The sequence below is a fragment of the Bombina bombina genome, chromosome 1, assembly GCF_027579735.1.
Source record: "Bombina bombina isolate aBomBom1 chromosome 1, aBomBom1.pri, whole genome shotgun sequence".
Classification (NCBI taxonomy): Eukaryota; Metazoa; Chordata; class Amphibia; order Anura; family Bombinatoridae; genus Bombina; species Bombina bombina.
The window spans coordinates 247730601-247757396 of NC_069499.1; the positions used below are offsets into that span (position 1 = coordinate 247730601).

A 26796-nucleotide genomic window follows, 5' to 3' on the forward strand; every position below is an offset into this window, starting at 1 on the left:
CGGCGTTATGCAAGTCCCATTGAAAAAATAGGATACGCAATTTACGTAAGTGGATTTGCGGTATTTCCGAGTCTGGCCAAAAAAGTGAGCGGTGAGCCTGTCATTTCAAGACTTGTAATACCAGCGGGCGCTAAAAAGCAGCGTTGGGACCTCTCAACACTGCTTTTTAACCCTAACGCACAACTCGTAATCTAGCCGTTTGTGTTTTGTCTAACTTGGGCATTATTATTTTCTCTAAGTATTTTTGTATTTTTTCCATTCTATTGTGAGGTGTCGTGTGTGCATCCTGGGTTATGCCTGTAGATAGGTTATAAAAAGCCTCGTAATATTTCCGAAAGGACTCTGCAATATCTTGGGTATTATAATGTGTCTGTATGTTGTCATTGATTTTAAGAACATAGGATCTATGTGTTTTCCGTTTTAGCTTTCTTGCTAACAATTTATGGCATTTGTTGTCTTCATCGTAATATTGCTGATTTAGTTTTAATGATTCTCTCTTATGTTCCTTATTTAAGATAACGGCTAAAGCTTGCTTTTGTGTAGATAACTCTTGGAGTAATGTGTCGTTCGTGGGATCAGATTTGTGTTTTGTTTCAATATCTGCTATTCTATCCAATGTTAGTTGTAGGGTCTATCATTTTTGTTTTAGTATGTATGCTTTGATTTTCATGATATCTCCTCTTTCTATTCTATTATCCGCTACCGAGCCTTCATTAAGGTTGAAGTATTCTATTAGATTTCGTTCTATTGTTTGAAAGTGTATTGGGTCATCTAGAATAGAATTATCTAACCACCATATATACTTTGTTAGAGGCATATTGGTCCATTTGAGTATGCATTCTACAGCTGAGTGATCTGACCATGTACAAGAGTGAATTTTTGATTTAGTAGCCAGGGATAAGCTGTGTACGTCTAGCATAATGTAATCTATCCTAAAGTAATGTTTGTGGGGTGGGGAGTAGAACGTGTAGTCCTTATTATCATTCAGTATTCTCCATGCATCGTGTAGTAAGGAATCTTTAAGGTCTATTTTAACTTTAGAGATGACATTATGGGGCACTGACGAGGTTCCATTTGAATTATCTTTGAGCGGCTCTAAGGTAAGGTTGAGGTCCCCTGCAGTAATTACTATTCCTTTTTGATGTTCTAGGAGTAAACTGCAAAAATTGTGGAAGAACACATCTTGTTTTTTATTTGGGGCATATACACACGCTAAGGTGGATGGGATGTTATATAGAAAGCCTGTAATTATCAGGTATCTCCCCTCTTTATGTCTAATTATGTTCTGTGGTACAAAAGGAATATTTTTTTTTAATAATAATTCCCACTCCATTAGTTTTCTTGGAGTTGGATGCGTAGTAACATGTACCAAATTTATATTGGAACGTTTTGGTTCCCTACCCTTAAGAAAATGTGTTTCTTGAATGTAAACTATGTCACTCCCTTTAGCTTTAATATCTTTCAGCGCAATGTTTCTTTTCATCGGGCTATTAAGACCTTTGGTATTGATTGTTAGGAATGTAAGTGTGTTATCCATTTTGTTGTTCATGGGTATGCGATAAGAAGTGAAGCATTAGCTGATGCCCCCTTGTCAGGCAATATATGAAGTATTGTGTTGAGTACCATAGTGAACACTAGTATGTGGACTGACAAAATTTCCCTTAAATGTAGATCTTCCATTTGAATAAACCGATACAGAGTGGTAGTTGAAAATTGTAATGACATTAATATGCTGTGTGACATGCATTGATACCTAATACAAATTAACCATAAACAAAAACATTGAGAACACCAACATGCATTCTCTACTAGTGCGACAAGGTCGCAGAATGGCATTTTTAGGATGAACATAACACATTTATAATATGAAGTGAAAACCATAAGGTGCATGAAAAATATAAGACAAATAACAGTACCATCTGATTATTGTAACTTAATCACGGAGTATTAACCTTTAACTATTTCTAATGCTCAGCAATCAGATAGCCTAGCTAACAAACTCTGAATATTAATTTAGCGGTCGTGTCATATCTAAGGAAGAAACCTCATATATTAATCACTATACTTATGTGACTGGAGCAGATTCAGGCTGTGCTTTCGGGGGGAATTTCTGTCCCTTTTTTTTTGCTAGTTGGTACTTGTGACCTTTTCGATCTCTGAGGAAATCTAGTGGTAACTTCGGAGCTAGATGCTTGTAGATGGTTAGGTCTTCTCGAGTCAGTAGAGTCTGTTGTGGAGCCCACAAGTCCCAATTGGGTTGTGAAGTTTTCCAAATTCTGTGGTCCTCTGTAGGTGTGGGTGACGCTATCTTTAGTGACGTTGAGACTGAACGGATATTCCCATCTGTATTTTAGACTTTTCTCCTGCAGCTGTAAAGTGAGGTGTCTAACCTCTTTTCTTCTTGTTATGGTGGCTGGACTTAGATCCAGATAGATCTGTAGTGTATGGTCCAGGAAAGTGATAGACCGTGCTTGTCTGTCTAGTTGCCAGATTGATTCTTTATCCTTGAAATTAAGGAAACGAAGGATTACATCTCTGGGAGGTGCATTATTTGTTGGCTGAGGTCTCAGAGCTCTGTGTATTCTTTCCAGAATTATGTGTGCAGTTGAAGTATCACCCAAAAGATGTTTGAATAAATCTTGGGCATATCTCTCTAATTCTGTAGGTACCACTGATTCCGGTATGCTTGTGATATGTAAATTATTTATTTGTCCACGATTTTCCAGATCTATATTCATTTGGAGCTCGCTAATCTGGATGTCATGTACAGATGAAGTATGAGTAATCGTGTCTATCATTTCATTGGCTGTTTCCTGCGTTTCTTCAATATCCAACACTCTATTACCTATCTCAGTAATATCTTTTTTCATGGCTGATAGTTCAGATTTGATTAGATCTGTAAGTGATTGAAAATCTGCCTTAGTTGGTAAATTGGCAATGTCTCTTTTAAGCTGTGATACATATTCAGAGGATATAGGGAGTTCATTTTCCTGTGCAGGGGAAATGCTGTCTAAATCCATAGTGTCTTCTATTTGTGAGGTTATAGCAGCCTCTTGTGGTTGGAAAAAGGTACTGACCAATTTTGTATGAGTTGCAGGAGGTTTTTGTTTTTCAGATTTATTATTTCTTCTCATCGCCATTGTTATGCAATTTAGTTTAGGAATACAGTTTTTCACTCAGAGGCGGGATGGATAAGGAATATCCGCTTTATAAGTTATAGAAGAAGTCCCAATATTAAACAATTAGCTGAAGATTATTCTTAGTGGTGTGTCACATGTGTGAACTATATGCATGGGCATCAACAAAAGTTAGGTCTCAAGTTATCAAAACAAGGAATGGAGTACTGCTATTAGCGAGTTCTGTAAAGTTCTGTAAAGTTTATTTATTGAGTATATCTTTCTTTACTCCTTTCAAAAGACACAGCCGTTGAAGGGCTTCACTTGCCGCTCTCCCACTTTTAATTGTTAATTGCCCTGAGCCTGAAAACGCAGTGTGACAGCAAAATATATAAAAGAGCACACATGGCCGCCCAATATAAGTATTTCCTCCTTTTCAGTTAGCACTACCGTGTAGTGAAATATTATGCACTTATCTGAATATTGTGGGGTTCATCCACGAAATCGACATCTCCCAGTTAATTTTGCGTCTCCTGGTAGCCTCTGTGTCTTCCTCTGTATGACCTCCCAAAATGGCGACGACTCTAGCCCTCCGACATGCATATCAGATGTTAAAAGTGCTATTCCGTAGCTTTAGCTGCCCAACAAAGTGTCCGCCTGAGGTTCATATATTCCGGTATGTGTTTGATGAGGTTTTGAGCTGGATTTATGGTCTTCACTGGCCTTAATATGCCATTACTGCTCAGAGCTCTTCTAGTCTGCGACCATGTTCCAGCACGGTCAGGCTCCGCCTCAGTACTCACATTTTTAAACCCCTGAACCAGTTCTTTATAAGAAAAGTACATGGAAAAGATCCCTTTCCTCCTGTGATATTTGAAATAAGTTCAGCCAAACCAGGCCCAAACAAGGTCTTACCCTTGTAGGGAAAACTAAGAACTTAAACATCTGCAGACCAGGATTTTAACCAAAGGGCTCTGCGAGCTAAAACCGCAAAAACAGACATTTTTGTTCCCAGTTAAATGACTTGTAAGGAAGCATCCATAATAAAGGAAACCTTACTTACTGTTTCTCTAAAATTCCTTTTGCGTTTTCCCTGCAGCATGGGAAAAGCAGACAGCGCCTCAGATACCGCAGAAGATACCTGGGCAGCAATATCTTGCAAAGTAACTCCAGATGGAGCATTAAAGGAAATGCAGGGCACTGCATGTGCAGATGAATAGGATTGGGACGCTTGAGGAGAAAGCTGCGGCACATCTGAAACAGGAGGCTCCTGGACAGAATCCGCCTTAGCTAATGATGGCTCAAAAAAGTCTATTTCTATAAGCTAAAGTTCTTTTAATACATGAAGAACAAAAGGGTACTGGGGGTTCCACCTGGGCATCAAAACATATATTTTTTTATCTTTTAACAAAGGATATAATACAGAACCAAAAAAGTTCCCTTTAAATTTACCAAATCAAGAAAACCTACCCCAGGCAACACTCTACACCTCAACAGAATTACTGAGGTGCCCTACCTGTCTTGCAACCCGCAGCAAACTGAGGAAAAAAATGATCCTTTTACAATCCGGATTTCCAGAAAAGCAAAAACAGCAAGAAGCCTTCTAAACAGCAGAGCCATCTGAAATATGCGCACCTCACTCTTACAGGAAGTGAAGAAAAGCGCAACTTTCTTGAAAAACAGGCTTAAAATCAATAAACCCCCCCCCAAAAAAAAGTACATAATCCGTTACTAAAAATGGATCCTTACTGAGCCATCAATAAAATAAATAACTCCCCACACTAACAGTGCCTGCAAAAACTGCCATAAAAACCTGCACCCTGACAGGAATAATAAAAAACGTCCCCCTGCAGCATTTCAGCTGAATAAGTGCCAAATTTTTCCCTGCTACATAGAAAAATAAAACTGGCACTTACCTTAATATTTATCTGTCCGGCAGTAGGACAGCTCACCTGGTTTGACAGGATGCCATCCCTCACATGGACCTGTGGAAATACAGAAAGACTGAGTAAACTTACTCAGGGTATCTAAATAGGGCAGCAAAATGTTTTGGGAAAATGCAGTGGAGGATTGTTACCCACAAGTTCCCAATTGCTTTAAAGCCACCACTGCCCTACTGAAGAGACTGACATGGGCTAAGGCTAGACCCTTTACAAAGATCAGAGCAAACCTACTCTGGTTTAAAATACAAAAAAAATCTTGATTGTAAATCATACACCAAAACTTCACCTCCTCCTTGTACCGCAGAGAATGACTGGGGGTTATGGGTAAGGGAAGTGACATATATAGCTAGGGTTGCCACCTTGGCCATGTTTTCCTGGACACTTATGAGTTATACATGCTGCAGGGTGTGCAAGTAGGAACATGAATAGTGCTGTTCAGTGTCACTATTTGTGTGCTGTCTAGGGTTGAAATTCATGTTCCTACTTGCACACCCAGCAAAATGTATAACTCATAAGTGTCCTGGAAAACATGGCTGAGGTGGCAACCCTATATATAACAGCTTTGCTGTAGATCTCTTTTCCTCCTCCTGCTGGCCAGGAGTGATATTACCACTAGTAATTGATGATTCCGTGGACTCACCATATCTTAGGAAAGAAAAGCAAAGAGCCATCATATATTTTAATAACATAACATTAAAAAAGTTTTAATCTTCCTAAAGTAAAGCACTTAGGCCTAGATCTAATTTATCACGCACCCGCAAATTCGCCAGTATGCGGGCGCACGATAAATAACCAGCCATTAAAAGTGTTGTTCTCAGTTTGCTATAGAGAGAAAATGTATTAAGATATGAGCAGCTAGCTTCTAGCCGAGGAGGTATATAAACGCACTACAAGAAAGGATTTAAAGAATACCTTGGAGATTTGAAAATAATTATTACTGGAAATACATGAATTGGCAAAAATATGAACATGAGCAATCAGAATGGTTGGAGTGGTAATAAAAAGCAGCCATGGACAAAATGTTGAAGACCAGTCCTATTTTCTGCTGAATCCACAGAATGCTGGGATACTCCTTCCCCCAATACTGTTTATTCAGAATTAAATGATATAAGTTTGTAATAAACAAAATGCCATATTGGTGTTATATGGGCACCCTACAACCCGATTTTATCCATGACTCTTTCACAGTGTAAAAAACATGCTCTAGAACAGGGCTGGCCACAGGACAATATTTTAAGGGCCGCATATAAATGTATGATTATTAAACACACAAGTAATAATATACTTTCTACAAATGTTCACTGGCATAGGGGATTTAGGTAAGTTTGCAGGGCATCCTCATCTTCTGTTTTTAAATCATTTTTATGTGAGGTTTAATTCAAGGCATACAAACAGCATGAGACAACAAAATATAAAAATAGAGCAAAACATTTATCACGTTCTACATGAAATACTGCAAGGAAACATTAGCAAGAGAAAATATACAGGTAGTTTGCCAATCAATCTATAAACCTTCTAAATGACATATGAGGCCACTTTTGGACCTCCTAAGTTAATAAACAAATTGAAGCTACAGAAGGTAATCTCAAATATAGGAGACCAATCTTGGGTCTCAAATGACAAACCTCTTATTTTATTTTTGTATTTTTATTATTAGAAACACTCAGATAAACCAGGATATGCCTTATTAACTGATGCGGATCATCTCTTTAAAACATAAATCCCATACTGCCTAAATTAGGTTTTTCAACATAAAATGTCAAAAAAGGTTGGCATTAATAACAGTTGAAGCTGTATGTTCTGACTAAGTAGAAGGTTTTAATAATAAGCAGTTTACAAACAGAGAGTATAGCTAAAGGTATTTGTAGAGGAGTACTGCATGAGCCTGATAATCTAGCAACTAAGGAAATGAATAGCAAACAGCTCAAGTGCATGTAATAATAATGCAAGATATCAGTCGCTATGATGCGGGTAATAGTATGGGGTAGGGGTTAATATATATCTACAATCTACATCATGCATAAGCCCGTATTCTATGAACAACTCCCAGACTATTAATAAGCATATATATGAGCTACAACAATAATAAAAGTACTGATATGACTATAAAACCTATGTGTGAGATATACGTAGAACTAGGTCTAAACAAAGTGGAATACGAGTGTGTCTCCAGAATGTGTTCATGGTTGCGTTGGACTGACGATGCTTCACTGCAACAGTTATCTAAACTCAGTAACATAACAGTAACCATCTTAGTAGTATAGACACGATTATAAAAACTGTTGCAGAAGGAAGCTAATGTTAAAGCTGTATGAATGCATTTAAGTTAGGAAAATCTATCAGTCCTGATAATATACATATATATTATGTTACACATATTGTCAGCCAGCCTTTATTACACTTCATTAAGAACGGATATAAACCATTTGAAAACAGCTGACTGATGACCCTCCCAAAAAGGGTTTTAAGGAGACTCTAGGAGCAGGTCTGTTATGGCTTGACAAAGGCTCTTTTGAGCTGAAACGCGTTGCCGCTAACACACTGCTAAACATCAGAAACACTTGAAGCCCCGGATACACCAAAAGCACATACGTCATCCCCGCATTGGTGGGCAGGTCCGTAACAGCACACTGACTAGTTTGGGTCTTGGAAATCACACTGGACCTCGCACAAGAATTTTCTCCTATTTGAACAAGAGGCAAGTTGAACCTCAATTGGTAACTATTAATCAGGTACTGTTTACGTAATTTTCAGAAGTTTTAAGAACTACAGACTGTGGCTTATGTATGCTAATGACATCTGACATTTCACTGCTAAAACCAAGGCTAACCCTAAGGCTGACAACAAAATAAATGGGTCTACAAGATCCTAGAAACAACTAAAAGCGATTGATACAAAAAATTAAACAAATAACTTTGATGAACCCTGATTTTGCAAAACTAAAGCAACCATATGGTACATAGAGCATATATTATAGCTAGCTAAAGCTTTTACATTGAAAAATATGTTATACACCTGCAAAATTAACACTTTGCACAACATTAAGGCCCTAATAAAAGTTCTAAACACACATAAGATAGCTTTTTAGAAATTGGTACCAATACAGATAGATACATATCATTAATTATTTTACTCTGTTTTTATGCTAATAAATTGATGTTTTAAAGCCAACTTATATCAATGCTGGTTATTAATTTATATAACACAAAAGTTATAAAGGCTCAAATATATGAGATCTCAGGTGTTAGATCATATTCTGCTGTCTATGTTAAAGCCCTTTGCCTGCTTTTTATTTTCTTCTAAGTATTTCTAAATAGATATTCATATATATATATATATATATATATATTTATATATCTATACCTATATATAATCATGTGCATACATTTATATAGGTATAGATACAGGGAGTGCAGAATTATTAGGCAAATGAGTATTTTGACCACATCATCCTCTTTATGCATGTTGTCTTACTCCAAGCTGTATAGGCTTGAAAGCCTACTACCAATTAAGCATATTAGGTGATGTGCATCTCTGTAATGAGAAGGGGTGTGGTCTAATGACATCAACACCCTATATCAGGTGTGCATAATTATTAGGCAACTTCCTTTCCTTTGGGAAAATGGGTCAAAAGAAGGACTTGACAGGCTCAGAAAAGTAAAAAATAGTGAGATATCTTGCAGAGGGATGCAGCACTCTTAAAATTGCAAAGCTACTGAAGCGTGATCATCGAACAATCAAGCGTTTCATTCAAAATAGTCAACAGGGTCGCAAGAAGCGTGTGGAAAAACCAAGGCGCAAAATAACTGCCCATGAACTGAGAAAAGTCAAGCGTGCAGCTGCCAAGATGCCACTTGCCACTATTTTGGCCATATTTCAGAGCTGCAACATCACTGGAGTGCCCAAAAGCACAAGGTGTGCAATACTCAGAGACATGGCCAAGGTAAGAAAGGCTGAAAGACGACCACCACTGAACAAGACACACAAGCTGAAACATCAAGACTGGGCCAAGAAATATCTCAAGACTGATTTTTCTAAGGTTTTATGGACTGATGAAATGAGAGTGAGTCTTGATGGGCCAGATGGATGGGCCCGGTGCTGGATTGGTAAAGGGCAGAGAGCTCCAGTCCGACTCAGACGCCAGCAAGGTGGAGGTGGAGTACTGGTTTGGGCTGGTATCATCAAAGATGAGCTTGTGGGGCCTTTTCGGGTTAAGGATGGAGTCAAGCTCAACTCCCAGTCCTACTGCCAGTTTCTGGAAGACACCTTCTTCAAGCAGTGGTACAGGAAGAAGTCTGCATCCTTCAAGAAAAACATGATTTTCATGCAGGACAATGCTCCATCACACGCGTCCAAGTACTTTACAGCGTGGCTGGTAAGAAAGGGTATAAAAGAAGAAAATCTAATGACATGGCCTCCTTGTTCACCTGATCTGAACCCCATTGAGAACCTGTGGTCCATCATCAAATATGAGATTTACAAGGAGGGAAAACAGTACACCTCTCTGAACAGTGTCTGGGAGGCTGTGGTTGCTGCTGCACGCAATGTTGATGGTGAACAGTTCAAAACACTGACAGAATCCATGGATGGCAGGCTTTTGAGTGTCCTTGCAAAGAAAGGTGGCTATATTGGTCACTGATTTGTTTTTGTTTTGTTTTTGAATGTCAGAAATGTATATTTGTGAATGTTGAGATGTTATATTGGTTTCACTGGTAAAAATAAATAATTGAAATGGGTATATATTTGTTTTTTGTTAAGTTGCCTAATAATTATGCACAGTATTAGTCACCTGCACACACAGATATTCCCCTAAAATTGCTATAACTAAAAACAAACTAAAAACTACTTCCAAAACTATTCAGCTTTGATATTAATGATTTTTTTGGGTTCATTGAGAACATGGTTGTTGTTCAATAATAAAATTAATCCTCAAAAATACAACTTGCCTAATAATTCTGCACTCCCTGTATATATTGTACCAAAATATCATCAGATATATGTAGAAATATATATTTATGAATAAATAGAACAAATTCTGCTATGTGCAGAACATTGGAATGTGAAATATTCATATTTTCATGTAGGGTTAGCACAAATTAGAATATGCGATCGGGTTTGCACAACTTCTATGGGGGAATACGCGAACACGCATGCAATATTCGAACTTTTTTTTTTTGCAGTTGTCGGATTAGCACGAGAGCGAAAACAGTTTACTTTCAACTTGTAATACGAGCGCAAAAATCTTACTTCTAGTGCAATTAACGCTCAAGTGTAAGTGTTAATTTGCAGAGAAAACAAAAGAAGGTGTTGAAGATACTGACACTCTCTTCTCTAGTGAGCTAACCCAAGTGGTATGTAGATCTAACTACCGACCAAAAAAAAGAAAGAGGAAGAAAGTTTTTTATGGGTAGCGCTATAAAAGCATAGAGATAAGTGAAAAATAGTTTGTATCTGTGTGTAGTTCCTTAGGGAAAAAATCTATAAAATATCAATAGAAAAATCCAGTGTATAAGGCAACAGATGTTGCCAAATATGTACAGATGTTGGAACAAATAAATAATAAATAACAATGTTTAAAAAAGTGCTATGTGCAAGTGAGAAAAATGCTACGTAAAAAACGGTTTGAATGCAAAAATGTGAATCGTATTGATGAATAAAGATAAATTAATAGCAATGAATATGATAAAGACATTTTATATGATAAAAATAATAAATATAAACAATTAATATACTAATAGGATGCCGGCACCTAATACAATAAGTTTAAACAATATATTTCGTACATGTAAAAAAGTGAAATAAAAACAGAGATAAAAACTAGAAACTGCTGATAAAGTTCAATATAACATTGTGATCAAAATTTATATGGGCAAGTGTTCGTATCCTTGCTAACAGGATTATCCACGGATTGGAAAGTTTATCCTCCAAGTTACTGTATCTAATGTTACCGTCACTCCAAATGTGAAAGTCTCGGCAGACAGACGTGTCTTACTGGCTTTTGTACCGGACCAAATGAAGGCGGCTGGATGGCGACAGTTAGAAAACCAGGACAAGAGCTTCCGATGTCAGAGATAGAACTCAGGTAGATCCTGGGACCGAGGTATTTGCTGGCAGCTACGATAGTAGATCTTGCTGTACCTACAGGTCCTACTACCTGTTCCGGTGTTAGAGGTCAGATGCCGAATCACAAATGTGAATCGTATAAAGTCCAAAACTGGCAATACTTGTAATTCCAGATGAACAATTAATATATAAACAAACAATAGGTATATAGATCCTGGGTGAGGAATTACGCATATGGATACCACTCAGAGTGATTGTAAGCAGCTCGATGCACCTCACCTACTATTACCATATGTCACAGAGTTAGGTAGAAATGAGCAAATCTACGCGTTTCAGCCCTGTAGGCCTTTATCAAGATGCTCATTACAAGTCAGAGTTTAAATATCCTATTGTTACACCTTATAGGTTGGTTAATAACTCCCAGTGGGTGTGTTAATTTGCGCTCCACTTGTAATCTGGCCCTTATCTGGCACACATTCATCCACAACATCACACAGCTCCAGCTTTGCCGTCACTTAAAGTCCCCCTCAATGCCAAGATAATAAGAAATTAGATTTTCTTGCCGGTAAAAACCATCATAAAATACTGGTGTCAAATGTGCCTGAACCAACCTTGCATACAAATACTCTCAATGTAGTAATCCTTCTTGTCCCAGGTCGTGGGGCAATATAGACAGCATTTCAATCCTCACAGCAGTCACAATCTGTTGCGGCTTCTCTAGTGGTAGAATCAACCCCATGATTACTGCATGCCGCGTCTATTGACTTTTGTACCCGAGATCCTCCAATACAGTGAGCTCAAACTCAAGCAGCCTGTCCTTCCTCGACTATTACTACTCCTGTCTGCCCAAGATTGTAAACAGCGTCTGAGGCACCCATCTGAGGCTGCTCGTTTTGCTGAGAGATCATCAAGGCAGTCCCAGACACCTTCTCCACTCTGGATCCCATGATGCAATGCAGTGTCTCAGCAAAATCTTGTTGGCAATCTTTCAAAAGCTGTTCAAGCTCAGATGGAAATAACATGTATGTCCCCTCCATAATGGGTGCTGAATCACAATACAGACAATATTGCAGTGACAAGCAAGATAGCACTGCTGTGCCCTTAGGATCAAATGAGATACCACTTGTGGCCGCTATGTCACTCCTCAACCCCATTATAGTACTGTAATCCGGACAAAAAAACCCATATAAAGCAAATCCTCAGAATGTTTTGAAGCAGTCTCTACACTAATGATAAACATATGCTAGAGATATCTGTAGATATACAGCAGATATGTCTCAGCTTGTTCCCAGCACTTAAAATCACAACCTGTCATGGCCGTCGACGGAAAGTCCCCCCTATATTGCTCATTTGAATTTTGCCCAGCACACATTTTTATTTCTGCATTTTCTTGAGCCACAACAACTATGGCACACAATCTTAGTTCTGTTTATTATCCTGGGGCCACAATGACTTGTGCATAGGACCGCTTAAGGCCTTTGGTCCGCCAGTTGGCTATCCCTGGTCTAGAAAATAAAACTTGCAAGAAAATACTTTCACCAGCAACACCGGCCCACCAGGAAATCTCCTGCTGTCCTGGTAGGCAAATCTGGCCTTGCCAATCAGAATTGTAATGCTATAATCTAAGAATGGTCTACTACATGCACAGTGGTTACCTGCCAGCTTACCTATCACTTTGATAACATCGGTAAGAGAGCTGAGCCATCTGATTCCAGTCCCAGCAGCCGTGGCCCATATTTCATCAAGATTAGCTGCAAAGGCACTACCCCAGACACCTGTAGAGGAAGAATGGAGGCTAAGACCAAGGCAGGGAAAATACACCATGACCATGAAACCCAGATAGATTTACCCTTTAAATATACAAAGTAAGTATGGGTTTCTCACCTTGCAGATAACAGATTTTGGGCTCCTTTCTCCTGTGGATTAGATGCCCCATGAAAAATTCACTGCCAAAGTCTTCTGTGCGTACAAAGGCCCCATATTTCCGAAATCCAATTTCATGTGGGGTAAACTCACACCATTCTACAAGGAAGAGATATAAGTAATTTTTCTAATATAACCTAACAAGGGACAGTTCTATAAAGTGCTGGTTAATCCATTACAGCTCACTGGCACAAAATAATAAGCACAACATGCTGGTACATCACATCCTACCTGAAAAGTCTCCTACATTGATGTTCACTCTGACATTGACTCCCGCATAAATTGGATAGGGATTTTGACCACTGGAGACACACACCTGCTGGTCTGACAGCTTTGCTGGATTCCCCTGTAGGAGAGGACAGATCACTTATTTGTATCACATGGTCATATGGTCTATATGCATCAGTTTGTGTGTATAGTATGGATGGGAGAATGTTTTGCAACATTCGAGAAATAAAACACATTTTAACACATTTGTTTGTTCGTTTTGAATTTCGAATGTTTGTGCAACATTCTAACATTCGTTTAATGTAATGCTTTCTTTAAATGTAATATTCAATACAAATTGTTCTAATAATTTGATTTGAATTAGGCAATACTAAAATTCTAAAAATTCGAATTGATATATTTGTAATAGTATTTCTAATGCTCATTAAATATTATATAAGAATTATGCAATATTCAAAATAGAAACATTCAAATTGATATATTCAAAATAGAAACATTCAAATTGATATATTCAAAATAGAAACATTCAAATTGATATATTTGAATCTATTATGTATCAATTTACTAAATTTCCTACCACATGAATTTGAAATTCTGAATAGTATTTGTTAAATTGAATGTTACATTTGAAATTTCGAATGTGGATATTCAATCTAATTATGAACATTCAATAATGAAAGTAACATTAGAAAAATGGAAACAACATTCAATTACTGAATTTTAATAGATTTTCATTCTTAACATTCAATTATCCAAAACAAATGTCCACAGGACTATTCGTTCTTCCAACCTTATTACACTTTGAGCACATTCTCCCACCCCTAGTGTATAGTAGATCATTCAGGGATGTGTGCTCTGTGGGAAACAGTATTAGCAGCGTGTTCAATAAGTCTGCATAAGTGTGCTGCATAGACGGATGATTTACAAATATTCATTTAGTTTTATTTTATGTAACATAGGTTTGTATATCTGTTGTTGTTAGATGTTGGAAACTACTACAGGGATCTGCATTGTATTGGTGTATATGTATTTATATTGGTGAGCAATATGATGTAATAAGAAATACAATAATTATGAATGGATCGTGTATACACATAGACTCTGACTTATGCCTATTAGATCCCAGAAACAGAATGTGGAGTCACACAATTATTGGGTTTAGAGGCACAAAGCACTGATGAATAGCACTACCACTTGTCATTGTACATAAAAGTGGTTAAAGGGACATTATAGTCATCTCCCAAGGTTGATTGTTTGCTGTAACCTCCTAGTATTGCCTAACTTCTCTTTTCTTGCAATCTGTGATTGGCTGGATGTTATTCAGTTTAGACACATATTGTGTTACCATTTGGTTTTTCTCGTTTATCTTCCAGCCAAAAGCCAAGATCAGTAGGGCATGGACTTGACTTTGCTGCTCAATTTAAGAGTGTGCATGGCTGTTTTCAAGTGTTTGTCAGCCTGTACAGACAGTATTTGTATGCATATAAGTATTAGAGTCTGTGTGACTATGTATAAATACAAGTGAGTTTGTGTAGCTGCAAATATATGTATGAGCCTCTAACTGCTTGCATGTGTTAGTTTGTACGCATAAGTTTGCACCCTGTGTGTGTTTGTAGGTACGTGTGTCTGCTTGTGTGTGTACATACAGTTTATCAGACTGTGTATTTGCATATACCGTATGTTTTTGGTACGTTGTTAGTATGAATGAGTGCCAGCATTTGTGATTGTTTATATATATGCATGTGTCAGTCTGTTTAATATTGTGTGTTTGCACATGTTTGGGAGCTTGTGTGACTATGTATTAGTTTCCATAGGTTTATTAGCCTATATGAATGTATATGTTTTCATATATGTGCATCTGTGTGTGTATTTATGGTTGCATGTAGGTCAGTTAGACTGTGTTTGCATTTGTGTATTCCTGCATTTGTGTATATTTCCATGTGTGTGTACGCCTGTGTGACTGTATATGTGTATGAGCCTATATGGCTATGTATTGTGTTTAAATATATACATTTACCAAAGATATTAAAAAAAAATGTTTTGCTTGCGTGATAAATGTATTTATTTCATGATGGTGAGAGTTCCTGAGCCATCATGTGTGGGAATTCCCCTTCTGACCACTAGGAGGAGGCAAAAGATATCCAAACATGCCAGAGCTTTAAATCCCCACCACTTCCCATGATCCTCGATCATACATACAACCAAATAGATGAGGAAAATAGAAAAGCAGGAAAGATAAAGCTGTATGTTTTTAAAGTTCTTCTGGAATAAAATATTTAACTTATCACAATGGATGTAGACGGTCTGGGATTTTTCTGCATAGTGAAACAAGTTTTGAGGCCGTTTCCCATAGTGCTCTCTGTGTGTGTACAGTGCACACGTGAAGCTGCATAACTGGGGAATAGGCTGAAGATCTGAAATAACGCATCTGTGAGTGTGAAATGTTTAGATTTATTGCTGACTCCCTGGAGAATGATACGTATTATTAATAACTAAGACTTTGCTTGTTAAAAGAGGTTTCCTACATATTCAAGTAGTGAACTGTATCATGTTTTTTTTCTGTTGGAATCTGAATTATTTGTAGACCCCAACATCTCGAATCTGGTTGAAAATTTCCTGATTCAGAGACAATTTTACGGGGTGAAGAAACTGGCAGGAAAGTTTGCTTCACAGTTGTATTCAGCTGGAATGTGGATGGAAGAAATCATGGAATGATGACATTCTGGCCATCTAATGATGTGGGACACTTCCCTCATCACTAAAGAACTGCAAGTTCTTCCTTGTTGATCAACATTGTAACACTGTCTTACTGGAATTGCAGAAAAGATTCCTTTCTGAGGTTGAGCCAGCTTTAAAAAGCTCTGAAGATTGCACTGAGTTCCAGAATGTTTATGGATAACCTTGTCTACAGAGGAAACTAAACTCACTGTGCTCTCCGAGACAACCAGACTGCACACCAACTTAACAGGGTGGCATCTGTGTAAATTACTACCCACACTGGCTAAAGAAAGGAGCCCCCTGAACCAAGGAATGATGCCACCAAGTTAGGGACTGTTTTGTCCTATGATTCAACAGGATTTTCTGAGACAGATGCGCATGATTCTAATTCCATTAATGCAGCATCTGCAATTGGAGAGCCCAAAGATGAAATCTGCCAAGTGGAACTGCTTCTGAGGCAGCCACCATGAGACCCATTGCTTTGATGCACAGAGCAACCGAAGGGAGAGGATTCAGCTGCAGAAATCCACTGATCTGTCAGGGACAAAAGCATGGTCTTTGAATGTTGAACCTCAGAAAAGATACACAGGCCTGAGGAGTTAAGGAGCTCTTTGGAAGATTGATTGTCTAACCATGACTCTCTGGCAGCTAAAATACTGAGTTTGAGATGAAAAGAGGGAGCTTTCACGCACTTTTGACACTTTTGGCGCAAAGATTCGCCATTTTGCTGGAGGTCCTCCCCTCCCGGAGCGCTGTGGGCTTGTTTAGCGTGAGGAGAGAGCCCTTTGAGCTGAGCCACTTGTTACTCCTGCCTGATCGAAGCCTCCTGGATACGCAGAGGCTGCCTCCTTGTTGTTCCCTGGCTGCGGAGGTACATGTGCTGCGATCCACACGGACGCATCTGAAGCGGAGGCCATCGCATCTGTCCTGAGGTGGGGTAAGATAAGGAGAGCGAGCTTGCCACAATAAAGTGACACACTGCTTGGGGTTCAACTTTAAGGGCCTCCTGCATATTTGGTCTCCCTGGGGCCTCATAATACAGCATTTTCACACAGCAGCCAGAGAGGGGTAAGAATTAAAGTTGCTACACCGGACACTGACCCCAGTGGTTTTATATCAGGCCCAAAGCTTGTGCACACACTTGGAGGACACTGAGGGTACACTCTGGCCTAATCACACTATTAAATGCCTGTTACCACCTATATTTTGCTGTCAGACTTGATGTTATAGGACAGGCTTGTACACTAATCTAACAATAGCGTGGGTCTGGTGATCTTGTACCTTCATTCACATATTGACCCCTGTACAAAACGGACCCCACGCCTGATTTGATTTGCTGCTTCTTGTGGCCCTCACCACTGCTCAGCTGAGACCATTGTCGTCCCCATACATATAAGGGGGCCTTCCTGAGACCAGCTTTCAGTCTGTGAACTATCACTTATGCCAACCAGTAAGGTGATATTGCTGACTGAGCAAAATAAGAAGGGAATAGGTTTATTTTTGTTCTGAGCCTATCCTAGGAGGACTGCGCTGATTTTATAAGTTGTTTGGGTACTCTGTTTGTCAACTGCTGCATCAGTAAATGTACCTCAAGGTTTCTCCAAGAGTGGAGTGTTATTTAATGCCTTGCTGATGTGTAACACCAAACCTACATGTAAAGGTCACAACATACTCTTTCTATACAGGCTCACTGTTATATATTATTGAAAGTAAGTCCCCTCACATTCTACTATCATCAGCCCCACAGACCAGGTTACCTTCAACTAGTTTCCCCAGCACACCGCATAACTTCCCTAAGGTGGGGGTCTGGCTTTAAGACACTAGTGCTGTAGTAATCCTTTCGCCTTCTTTTTGGCGTGCACAACCCTTGATATTGTGTTGTCCTTAATTTCTCTCCCCTGTCTAGATAGTGTTGTTACATGTCTACCAACTCTTATTAATTATTGTATGCAGGTAGCCACCCCTCAGCTTCCCGCTCAGCCTGTCTGGGTGGGTCACTTCCCACTCCCCTTTTCCCTTCCTTCGGGTCGTATCCCCTCTGCCCCAAGGTGAGGGTCTGGTTTTAGGCTTTTAGAGTTACTCCCTTCTATTGGCCCACCCCTTGGTGTGCTTATCCCGAGACATAATATTGTCTCTAACTTCCCTCCCTTGAGCTCTTTCGCCACCACGTCAGTTGCTCTCTCTATCTTGCCCTGTTGGGCACTCTGAGTGGAGGGTATTTCCTCTCTGATGTGGTAGGTGGAAGAGCTTACATGGCTGGTGTGGTTGACCTTGTTTAGCCATATATGCATAATTGAGCTTAGCTCACCCTTTGTCTAATGTCCTAACTAAGCCTATATTTTGCACATTTATGACTTAACTGCTTATTTTACAGGCTGCAGGGGTCCCTCATCTGCTTATTCTGTATTTATATATTGAAGTTTCTTGCCTTAAGATTATTGTCTGCTCACTTTCAAAATGCCACACGGCTCCAGGAGACAGTCTAAGCCTCAGTCTAAGGCCAAGAAGACCGTGTTAGATAATTGTTCTCTCCAAACTCCCAGAGTACCGTCTCAGTCGGCCTCTAGCCACGCTGATCAGGACTCCCACGATGGGGACTCGCAATCCAGTGTCAACTCCTGTGTATTTTCTTCCAAATACATCACAGAGACAACTAGGCAGAAATTGTTAGTCGCCCAAACCCAATCAATGACCAAAGAGATCCATCGCAGCTCGGCTGAGCTCCGGAAAGACATTTCGGAGATTGGGGAACGGGTTGATGATTTGGAAGGCAAACAAGATGACCTGGCTACTGACCACACTAATCTCCTGGCATACTCTGAATCTTTGGCAGACCAGATCACGCAATTGGAGTGTAAATTGGTCGACCTAGAAGACAGGTCGCGTCGCAGCAACTTTCGCTTCCGTGGCATCCCTGAAGATATCCTACCTGCTGAACTAAATAGCTACCTCTCAGAGCTTTTTAGAGAACTCTTGGGATCATTTACTATGACCCCTAATACTTTGGAGCGCTGCCACAGAGCGCTGAGGCCTAGAGCACTTACATGGCTAACCTCAATTAAGGCTTTACACTACTTGAATCTTGGGGCCTGCGTCCACCCACGAACACTCCTCAACCATCGGTTACCCAATCTAGGCTCAGGGCTTCGGCCCCTGAGTGGCAGGTCAAAGAGCAGAGGTCTAAAAGGCAGAAACACCTGCCCACCCCTCAGGAGGGGGTCTCCTGAATGCCCACACTCTTGGACTCTGTGATCCACAGGTCTGGACTCTCAGTTATAAGATGAGTATATGCCTCATCTTCTTTAGGTAACCACTTTTGCTCTTGGCCCTGGTTATCCAGCTGTAGCTCTCTGTGCAGCTGAAGGGTAGCTAGGGTTAAGTATTTATTTTGGTTGAATTATTTGTCAGTTAAGTTCTGTTTATTGTTCTATTCAAATGTTTATTGCTGTATTTACATTCTCAGGTCAAACCGCCCCGGTCTTTCCGCTAGACCTTGGTAATCTCCCCCCCACTTAACCCTAATGTTGGGTTCACCTTGGTGGACTAATTCCACCACAACAATCTATCAGCTGTTTAATAAAAACTATATTTCTTATTCTAAGCTCTTACTCTCTTTTTCCTCCTTTCTTCCTTCCTTCTTTCTTCCCTATGTTCTTGTTCTCAGAATGTTTTTCACCACACTTAAATGGCTAACAGGGATATCTTAAGCGTAGTGTCTTCCTCAGATCACTCAAACACTCAAATCCGGATGTTGTCTTCCTTCAGGAGACACATTGGAAAGTTGGTAACATTTCCACTCTTTTTTCCAAACATTACACAACAGTAGTTCCTGCACCCTTTACCACAAAGGCCAGAGGTGTCGCTATCCTAATCCACAAGCGTCTGGCTTGCGAAATTACTTTGACCCCCAAGCTAGATATATTATCCTTGGCTGAAGACTAAACCAATGCACGTACACTCTAGTATCGGTTTATCTCCCTAATTCTTAAGACAGTTGATAACTATAAACAAGGTAGAGTTATCTTTGGTGGAGACTTCAATCTCATCTGGGACCCCCTTTTGAATAAGAAAACTAACAAACCGAACCCCAACGACCACAGATTAGATTCTCTCTCACTTAAATTTAGATCCCTTATGCTTGCATTTGGCTATTTTGATACCTGGCGCGCCTTCCATACCATGGATAGAGATTACACACACTTTTCTTCCCCTCACCTAACTTACACCAGAATAGACTACTTTTTTAGCCAATCCCAAACCTTAGACCACGTTAAGGACACCCATATCCTCCCATGCGCATGGTCCGACCATGATTAAGTGTCACTTTCAGTCCACAACTCCCTTACCTCCTCACACCCACCAACATGGTGTATGCCACACACTATTCTGTCCGATATTCCCTTTCGATTAGAGCTAGAAAAAGACCTAAAATAATTAATTGCTTTAAATTATACTCAAACTGTAGCTGACGATATCCTTTGGGGAGCCATTAAGGCCTCAGTTAGAGGTTTGTTTATAAAAAAAACAGGCCATACTTAGGAGATCCTGTGGGTTGCCCCTTTCACAAGCCTTTTGCAAGCTCAATGAGCTAGAAAAACTCAACCGACTCTCCCCCTCTCCGGCACAGTACATCGCTATAAAAGAACTCAAAGCTCATATCTGCTCCTTAGAGTTGCAACGGACGCAACAGCAGTTGTTAAAACTTAGACAGCTATTCTACCACAAAGGGAATAAGGCAGACACTATGCTAGCAAATAAGCTTTGACATAGATAGAGCGCCTCCCGAATACAAATCTTGAAACATAATGGCCACTCATCCACGCTACCTAAACAAATAGGTTCTATGTTCGCCTCCTACTATGAGGAGCTTTATAACATTCAGAACTCAGAATCCCTCACTCTTACCCCACGACTGAATATTCAGCAGACCCTTAAAAATCTTCACCTTCCTACCTTGACAAATGAACAACAGGACTCCCTTAAAGCACCTATATCCATACTTGAAATTAAACGGGTAGTTGACTCCCTTAAACCTCTCAAGGCCCCAGGCCCGGACGGATTCCCTGCGTTATTTTATAAAACTTACAAAAAGCATCTTATTCCCATTCTCCACCGTTTTTTCCAATATTCTGGATCGCAGGGCTCCTTTAAAAGGGAGTTCCTGGAAGCTACTATTATCACTATATACCTAAAGCAGGGAAGGAGCCTTCCTTGTGCCCCAGCTACCGACCCATATCTCTTATCAACACTGATATCAAAATTTATTCTAAGATTTTAGCGAATCGTATGGCGACTATTACCCAGTTTAATTAATACGGACCAAGTAGGGTTTATTCATAACCGGAATAGAAGTACAGCTTTGAAGATGTCACGAGATGCCTGCTGCTAAAGTTTCAAAGTGGTTTTCAAGGTACATCTGGCAAGGCAAACCAGCCAGAGTTGCCTACAAGCTACTTCCAGTGGTGGATCCAGGGGGGGCAACGGGGCAATTGGCCCCCCCCCCGAGAATATACTGAGAGAGGGCTTCCCTACAGTGGCGTCGCAGCTAGCAATTTCTAGTAAGTCAACGTGAAATAAAGACCTGGGCTATGCGTGCTTTTCACGAAGTGCTAAGACCATTTTTCTGCACTGCAAAACAACGTTAACAAAAACGGAACCGGGACAAATAATACGATTGATGCCGCTCGTATGAGTTGTGTTATGTTATCCTCAATCTAAATATTAAATCAGATTTGTACATTAGAGTTTAAATTGAGGAATAGCATGTTCCTTTAATTGTACTTGTGTTTTCTCCCAACTACTTTATAGAGGCCTTGCAACTCAAAAAGCAACTTTTGGGGCTGTTACCATGGCAAACTTCAGCCTCTGTCGTTATAGAGACGCACTTAGGCCTTTTTTCCCCCCATACAGGCGGTTTTTGAAGACAGCCTTTTGTAAGGACCCGAAAAGCTGCTCCCCCAAACCTGCCCCCTATGTCTTCACTTACAGTATAGCGGCGGTTCGGTTGTCCCGGTGACCGTATTCTGGGGAGGATAGGATGCTGAAGAGCACGGGTTACTTCCGGAGTATTGAGTGCCCATTTGGGGATCGTTGTCGGCGGCCTCATTGTCATTTTAAGCACAGGGGGAGGCCAAGCGGAAGCGAGAGTAGTGCAGGGGTCTGAAGTGGAGCTGGTGAGCTGCTTTGTTTTGTTTGAGGACTGTCGCATTAACTCATTGAGTGCCGAAGATTTTTTTTTGCCAACCATTAGTTAACTATAACAGTGCTAATTAATAATAGCAAATGTAACTTGCGTGTATGTTCAGCAGTACTATAGGCGTCCTAAAATAACTTCATTGTGGTAGTTGTGTTGTCCTAAGATAAAGGACTATAAGGAGCCCTAAGTCCATATGGTGGTCACCTATTTTATTGTATAAGAATTTATATTAATTGCAGCCACTTATTATTTTTACCCATGGGGTTATTAGATCTAGAAGATGCTGCAGTCATCTGTGGCAGTCAAGGGTTAATACATCTAGAAAAAGCTGCAGCGGTATGTGACAGCTAGGGAAGTTTTATGAATCACAATATTATGATAATATAATTAACAGTGTGATTCATTCAGCTATTGTGTAGGTCATTATATTCTAGTAAAATAATAATAGGTGCTTTTATGCACCTTTGACAGGTGTGTGTATAAAATGTACAAGTCCCAAAATCTGGAATTCCAGAATCCAAACATTTTTATTTATTTTTTTAAATACAAAAATTACTATAACCCCCTCTAAATCACAATTTTCTCTGCCTGAGTTTTTTAATCTTTTTTTTTTTTAATTTATGTTCTAAAATGCAAATAATAGTTTATATTTATTTAAAACATCAACTATCATCTTTCCGATTACAGTACTGTAATATATTTTTGATGGTAGTATGTGTATTAAAATAAAATAGTCTGTTCTATAAGCACTCATTATTTTCTGTCCGCCGCCACAAAAAAAATCTGGAAGTGCCCCTCCCGAGACCAGGCTCTGGATCCGCCACTGGCTACTTCAGTATCCGAAATCATTTGGAGGAGTTGCTTCTCCCTCTGTCATCCGTTATTACGAAGCGGCCATGCTCTTCCACATCTCACAATGGGGAGACAGATTGGGTGTGAGCAGATGGCGCGCCCTCGAGCAAGCTTCCCTACCCAACAATGTTCATCTGCATGATCTGATTTGGATTCCCCAATATTGCCGACGCACGCTTAACGTCGAGAACTTTATAATAAACGAATGCCTGAGCTCCTGGGATAAATTGAGACACTATCCTAAGATATCCCCTCACCCCTCGCCTATTCACTCGCTTACTGGCCTGTTGCTGGGCCTCCCTGACTCACACCCCAACGCGTGGTCCAATCTGGGCCTCTCATTGGTCTCTGACCTAATCTCACCCCACTCCCCAGACACATACCGACCTCTGTCCCAGTTAAATGGTACGCCGGTCGGCCCTCTCAAGTTTCGATTTGAATACACTCGAATTAAAAGTATTCTGAGATCCTGGGGATTTATCCAACCCCTTTCCCGTCCTTTGACCGCTTGGGAGACATTGTGGAAAATTAGCAGACCCATGACCCTTTTCTACTGGCTTGTGGAGGGGGCAACCCCGGACGATAAGGCACTACACATCAAAAAATGGGAAGATATATTGCACGTGAATTACCCCCAGTCCCTATGGGCTAGGGCCTTTGATCTTACTACAAAAGCCATACACTGCACGACCCTTTATGAATCTTATTATAAATTGCTCTCTCACTGGTACCTTACCCCAATGAGACTTTTTAAACTTAAACTGATTCCTACGCCCCAGTGCTGGAGGCTATGTGGGAAACCAGGAAATTCCACATCTGGTGGGCTTGCCCTAAGTTTAAACATCTGTGGCATAGGGTATACACTCTTTTAACCAGGTTAAACATACATGTCCCGAAAACTCCAGAAACTGCTTTATTACATGTAGGCTTACATTCCCTAGCTATATCTAAGTTCCAGAGCTATATGTGTATCTTTTTTCGGCCACTAGACTGGCGATTACTAGAGCATGGAAATCCCAGAACCCACCAAGTTGGTCCTCTGTTATAGACCTCATGGCCTACATCAACTCTATGGAAAGAAACGTGTTTTACACCATGAACAAAATAGATCTTTTCGAATTGACCTGGGAAGACTGGGCTAAAGTGTTTAAGCCTCATTGGCTCCCTAGGGCAGATATATGGGCTACTCCCGCTAACGTAACACTTCTACAAGAGCCTCTCTCCTCTCTTTCTTCCCTCTTTCTTTCTTCCTTCTTTCTCTTTTCTATTCTTTCTTCTTCTTCCTTTCAGACTATACCAGTTATTACTCCTTACTGCTAGTTTGTCCGTATCACTTACGGCACCACTTGACACTGGGAGAAAGTCGACTGCGATATATCCAGTTTTCCTTTGTTGCATTATGATCAGTATACAATTTGTTTTACATTTCCCACTGTGTTTGGGAACTTATTTGTATTGTTAATCTTATTGCTAATAAAGCTTTAAAAAAAAAGAAAAAAAAAAGAAGAGGGAGCTTGAACCAAAAGGAACTACAGAAGGTCGTCCAATTCCTTGAGCTCGAACTACAGATAAAAGAGCTCCCAACACTTTTGTAATCATTCTGGGTAGGTTGAAAGGAAAGGTCACAAACTGATAATGCTTGGCTAGAAAAGGAAATCTAATAAACGTAATCTCCTGCACTAAAAAAGTGTGAATTGACTCCATCTTGAAAGTAGGAATTTGTTCAAAAATGTTGAGATCCTGAAATATACACTTTTTCTTTGGAACTATTAAGAGATTTGAATAAAACCCCTGCTTTAATTCTAAAGTTGGAAATTGAGTTTCCCATTAATTCCAGATTTCTTACACAAGCCAAAAAATCTTGGCTCTTTAAAGCAGTGTTTTTCAACCAGTGTGCCGTGAGAGATCCTCAGGTGTGCCGCGGCAGACTGACAACAGTGCGGGGATGTCCCTCTTTCAAATTTTGAAATATTGGTTGGTATGTGACAGGCTCATCAGGCATCATTTACAACCATGACATTGACATTCATTCACAGACAATCATTATGATTGTTTGTGAATGAATGTCAATATGTCATGTATAGTTTGTAGGAGGCATGGCATGACAGCACAGTACAGTGTGTGTATATATATATATATATATATATATATATATATATTTATTATATATCCTGTATTAGGCTACAATGTGTGATTTTGTAAAGTTTTGGGATGGTGGTGTGCCACAGGATTTATTAATGTAAAAAAGTGTGCCACGGCAAAAGCTGCCAGGGTGCTATAAAAAAATATCCATAGATTCAGTAATAAATAAGCACTCTCTGGACTTTGGCCATCTGTGTAAACAAAAATATTTATAAATATACAATACAATAAATATTAAATATACAATACAATAAATATTTTTGTTTACACAGATGGCCAAAGTCCAGAGAGTGCTTATTTATTACTGAATCTATGGATATTTTTTTATAGCACCCTGGCAGCTGAACAGTGATGGTGAGAGTGCATGCACTTACAAACTGAATATCTATCTATCTATATATCTATATATCTATCTATATCTATATCTATATATATATATATATACACATACATATACATACACAAGGAGTGCAGAATTATTAGGCAAATGAGTATTTTGACCACATCATCCTCTTTATGCATGTTGTCTTACTCCAAGCTGTATAGGCTCGAAAGCCTACTACCAATTAAGCATATTAGGTGATGTGCATCTCTGTAATGAAAAGGGGTGTGGTCTAATGACATCAACACCCTATATCAGGTGTGCATAATTATTAGGCAACTTCCTTTCCTTTGGCAAAATGGGTCAAAAGAAGGACTTGACAGGCTCAGAAAAGTCAAAAATAGTGAGATATCTTGCAGAGGGATGCAGCACTCTTAAAATTGCAAAGCTTCTGAAGCGTGATCATCGAACAATCAAGCGTTTCATTCAAAATAGTCAACAGGGTCGCAAGAAGCGTGTGGAAAAACCAAGGCGCAAAATAACTGCCCATGAACTGAGAAAAGTCAAGCGTGCAGCTGCCAAGATGCCACTTGCCACCAGTTTGGCCATATTTCAGAGCTGCAACATCACTGGAGTGCCCAAAAGCACAAGGTGTGCAATACTCAGAGACATGGCCAAGGTAAGAAAGGCTGAAAGACGACCACCACTGAACAAGACACACAAGCTGAAACGTCAAGACTGGGCCAAGAAATATCTCAAGACTGATTTTTCTAAGGTTTTATGGACTGATGAAATGAGAGTGAGTCTTGATGGGCCAGATGGATGGGCCCGTGGCTGGATTGGTAAAGGGCAGAGAGCTCCAGTCCGACTCAGACGCCAGCAAGGTGGAGGTGGAGTACTGGTTTGGGCTGGTATCATCAAAGATGAGCTTGTGGGGCCTTTTCGGGTTGAGGATGGAGTCAAGCTCAACTCCCAGTCCTACTGCCAGTTTCTGGAAGACACCTTCTTCAAGCAGTGGTACAGGAAGAAGTCTGCATCCTTCAAGAAAAACATGATTTTCATGCAGGACAATGCTCCATCACACGCGTCCAAGTACTCCACAGCGTGGCTGGCAAGAAAGGGTATAAAAGAAGAAAATCTAATGACATGGCCTCCTTGTTCACCTGATCTGAACCCCATTGAGAACCTGTGGTCCATCATCAAATGTGAGATTTACAAGGAGGGAAAACAGTACACCTCTCTGAACAGTGTCTGGGAGGCTGTGGTTGCTGCTGCACGCAATGTTGATGGTGA

At 39.9% G+C, this 26796-nt stretch overlaps 1 protein-coding gene across 1 annotated transcript in view; it reads right to left on the minus strand.

The window, feature by feature from the left end:
- Positions 1-26796, minus strand: part of PLA2G4F (phospholipase A2 group IVF) — a 222540-nt gene that overhangs the window by 25312 nt on the left and 170432 nt on the right. The window contains exons 14-16 of the mRNA XM_053697916.1: positions 13277-13391; positions 13007-13144; positions 12790-12897 (exon numbers count right to left, since the gene is read on the minus strand). Coding sequence (XP_053553891.1) covers positions 12790-12897; positions 13007-13144; positions 13277-13391 — 361 coding nt within the window. The remainder of the gene's footprint in view (positions 1-12789; positions 12898-13006; positions 13145-13276; positions 13392-26796) is intronic.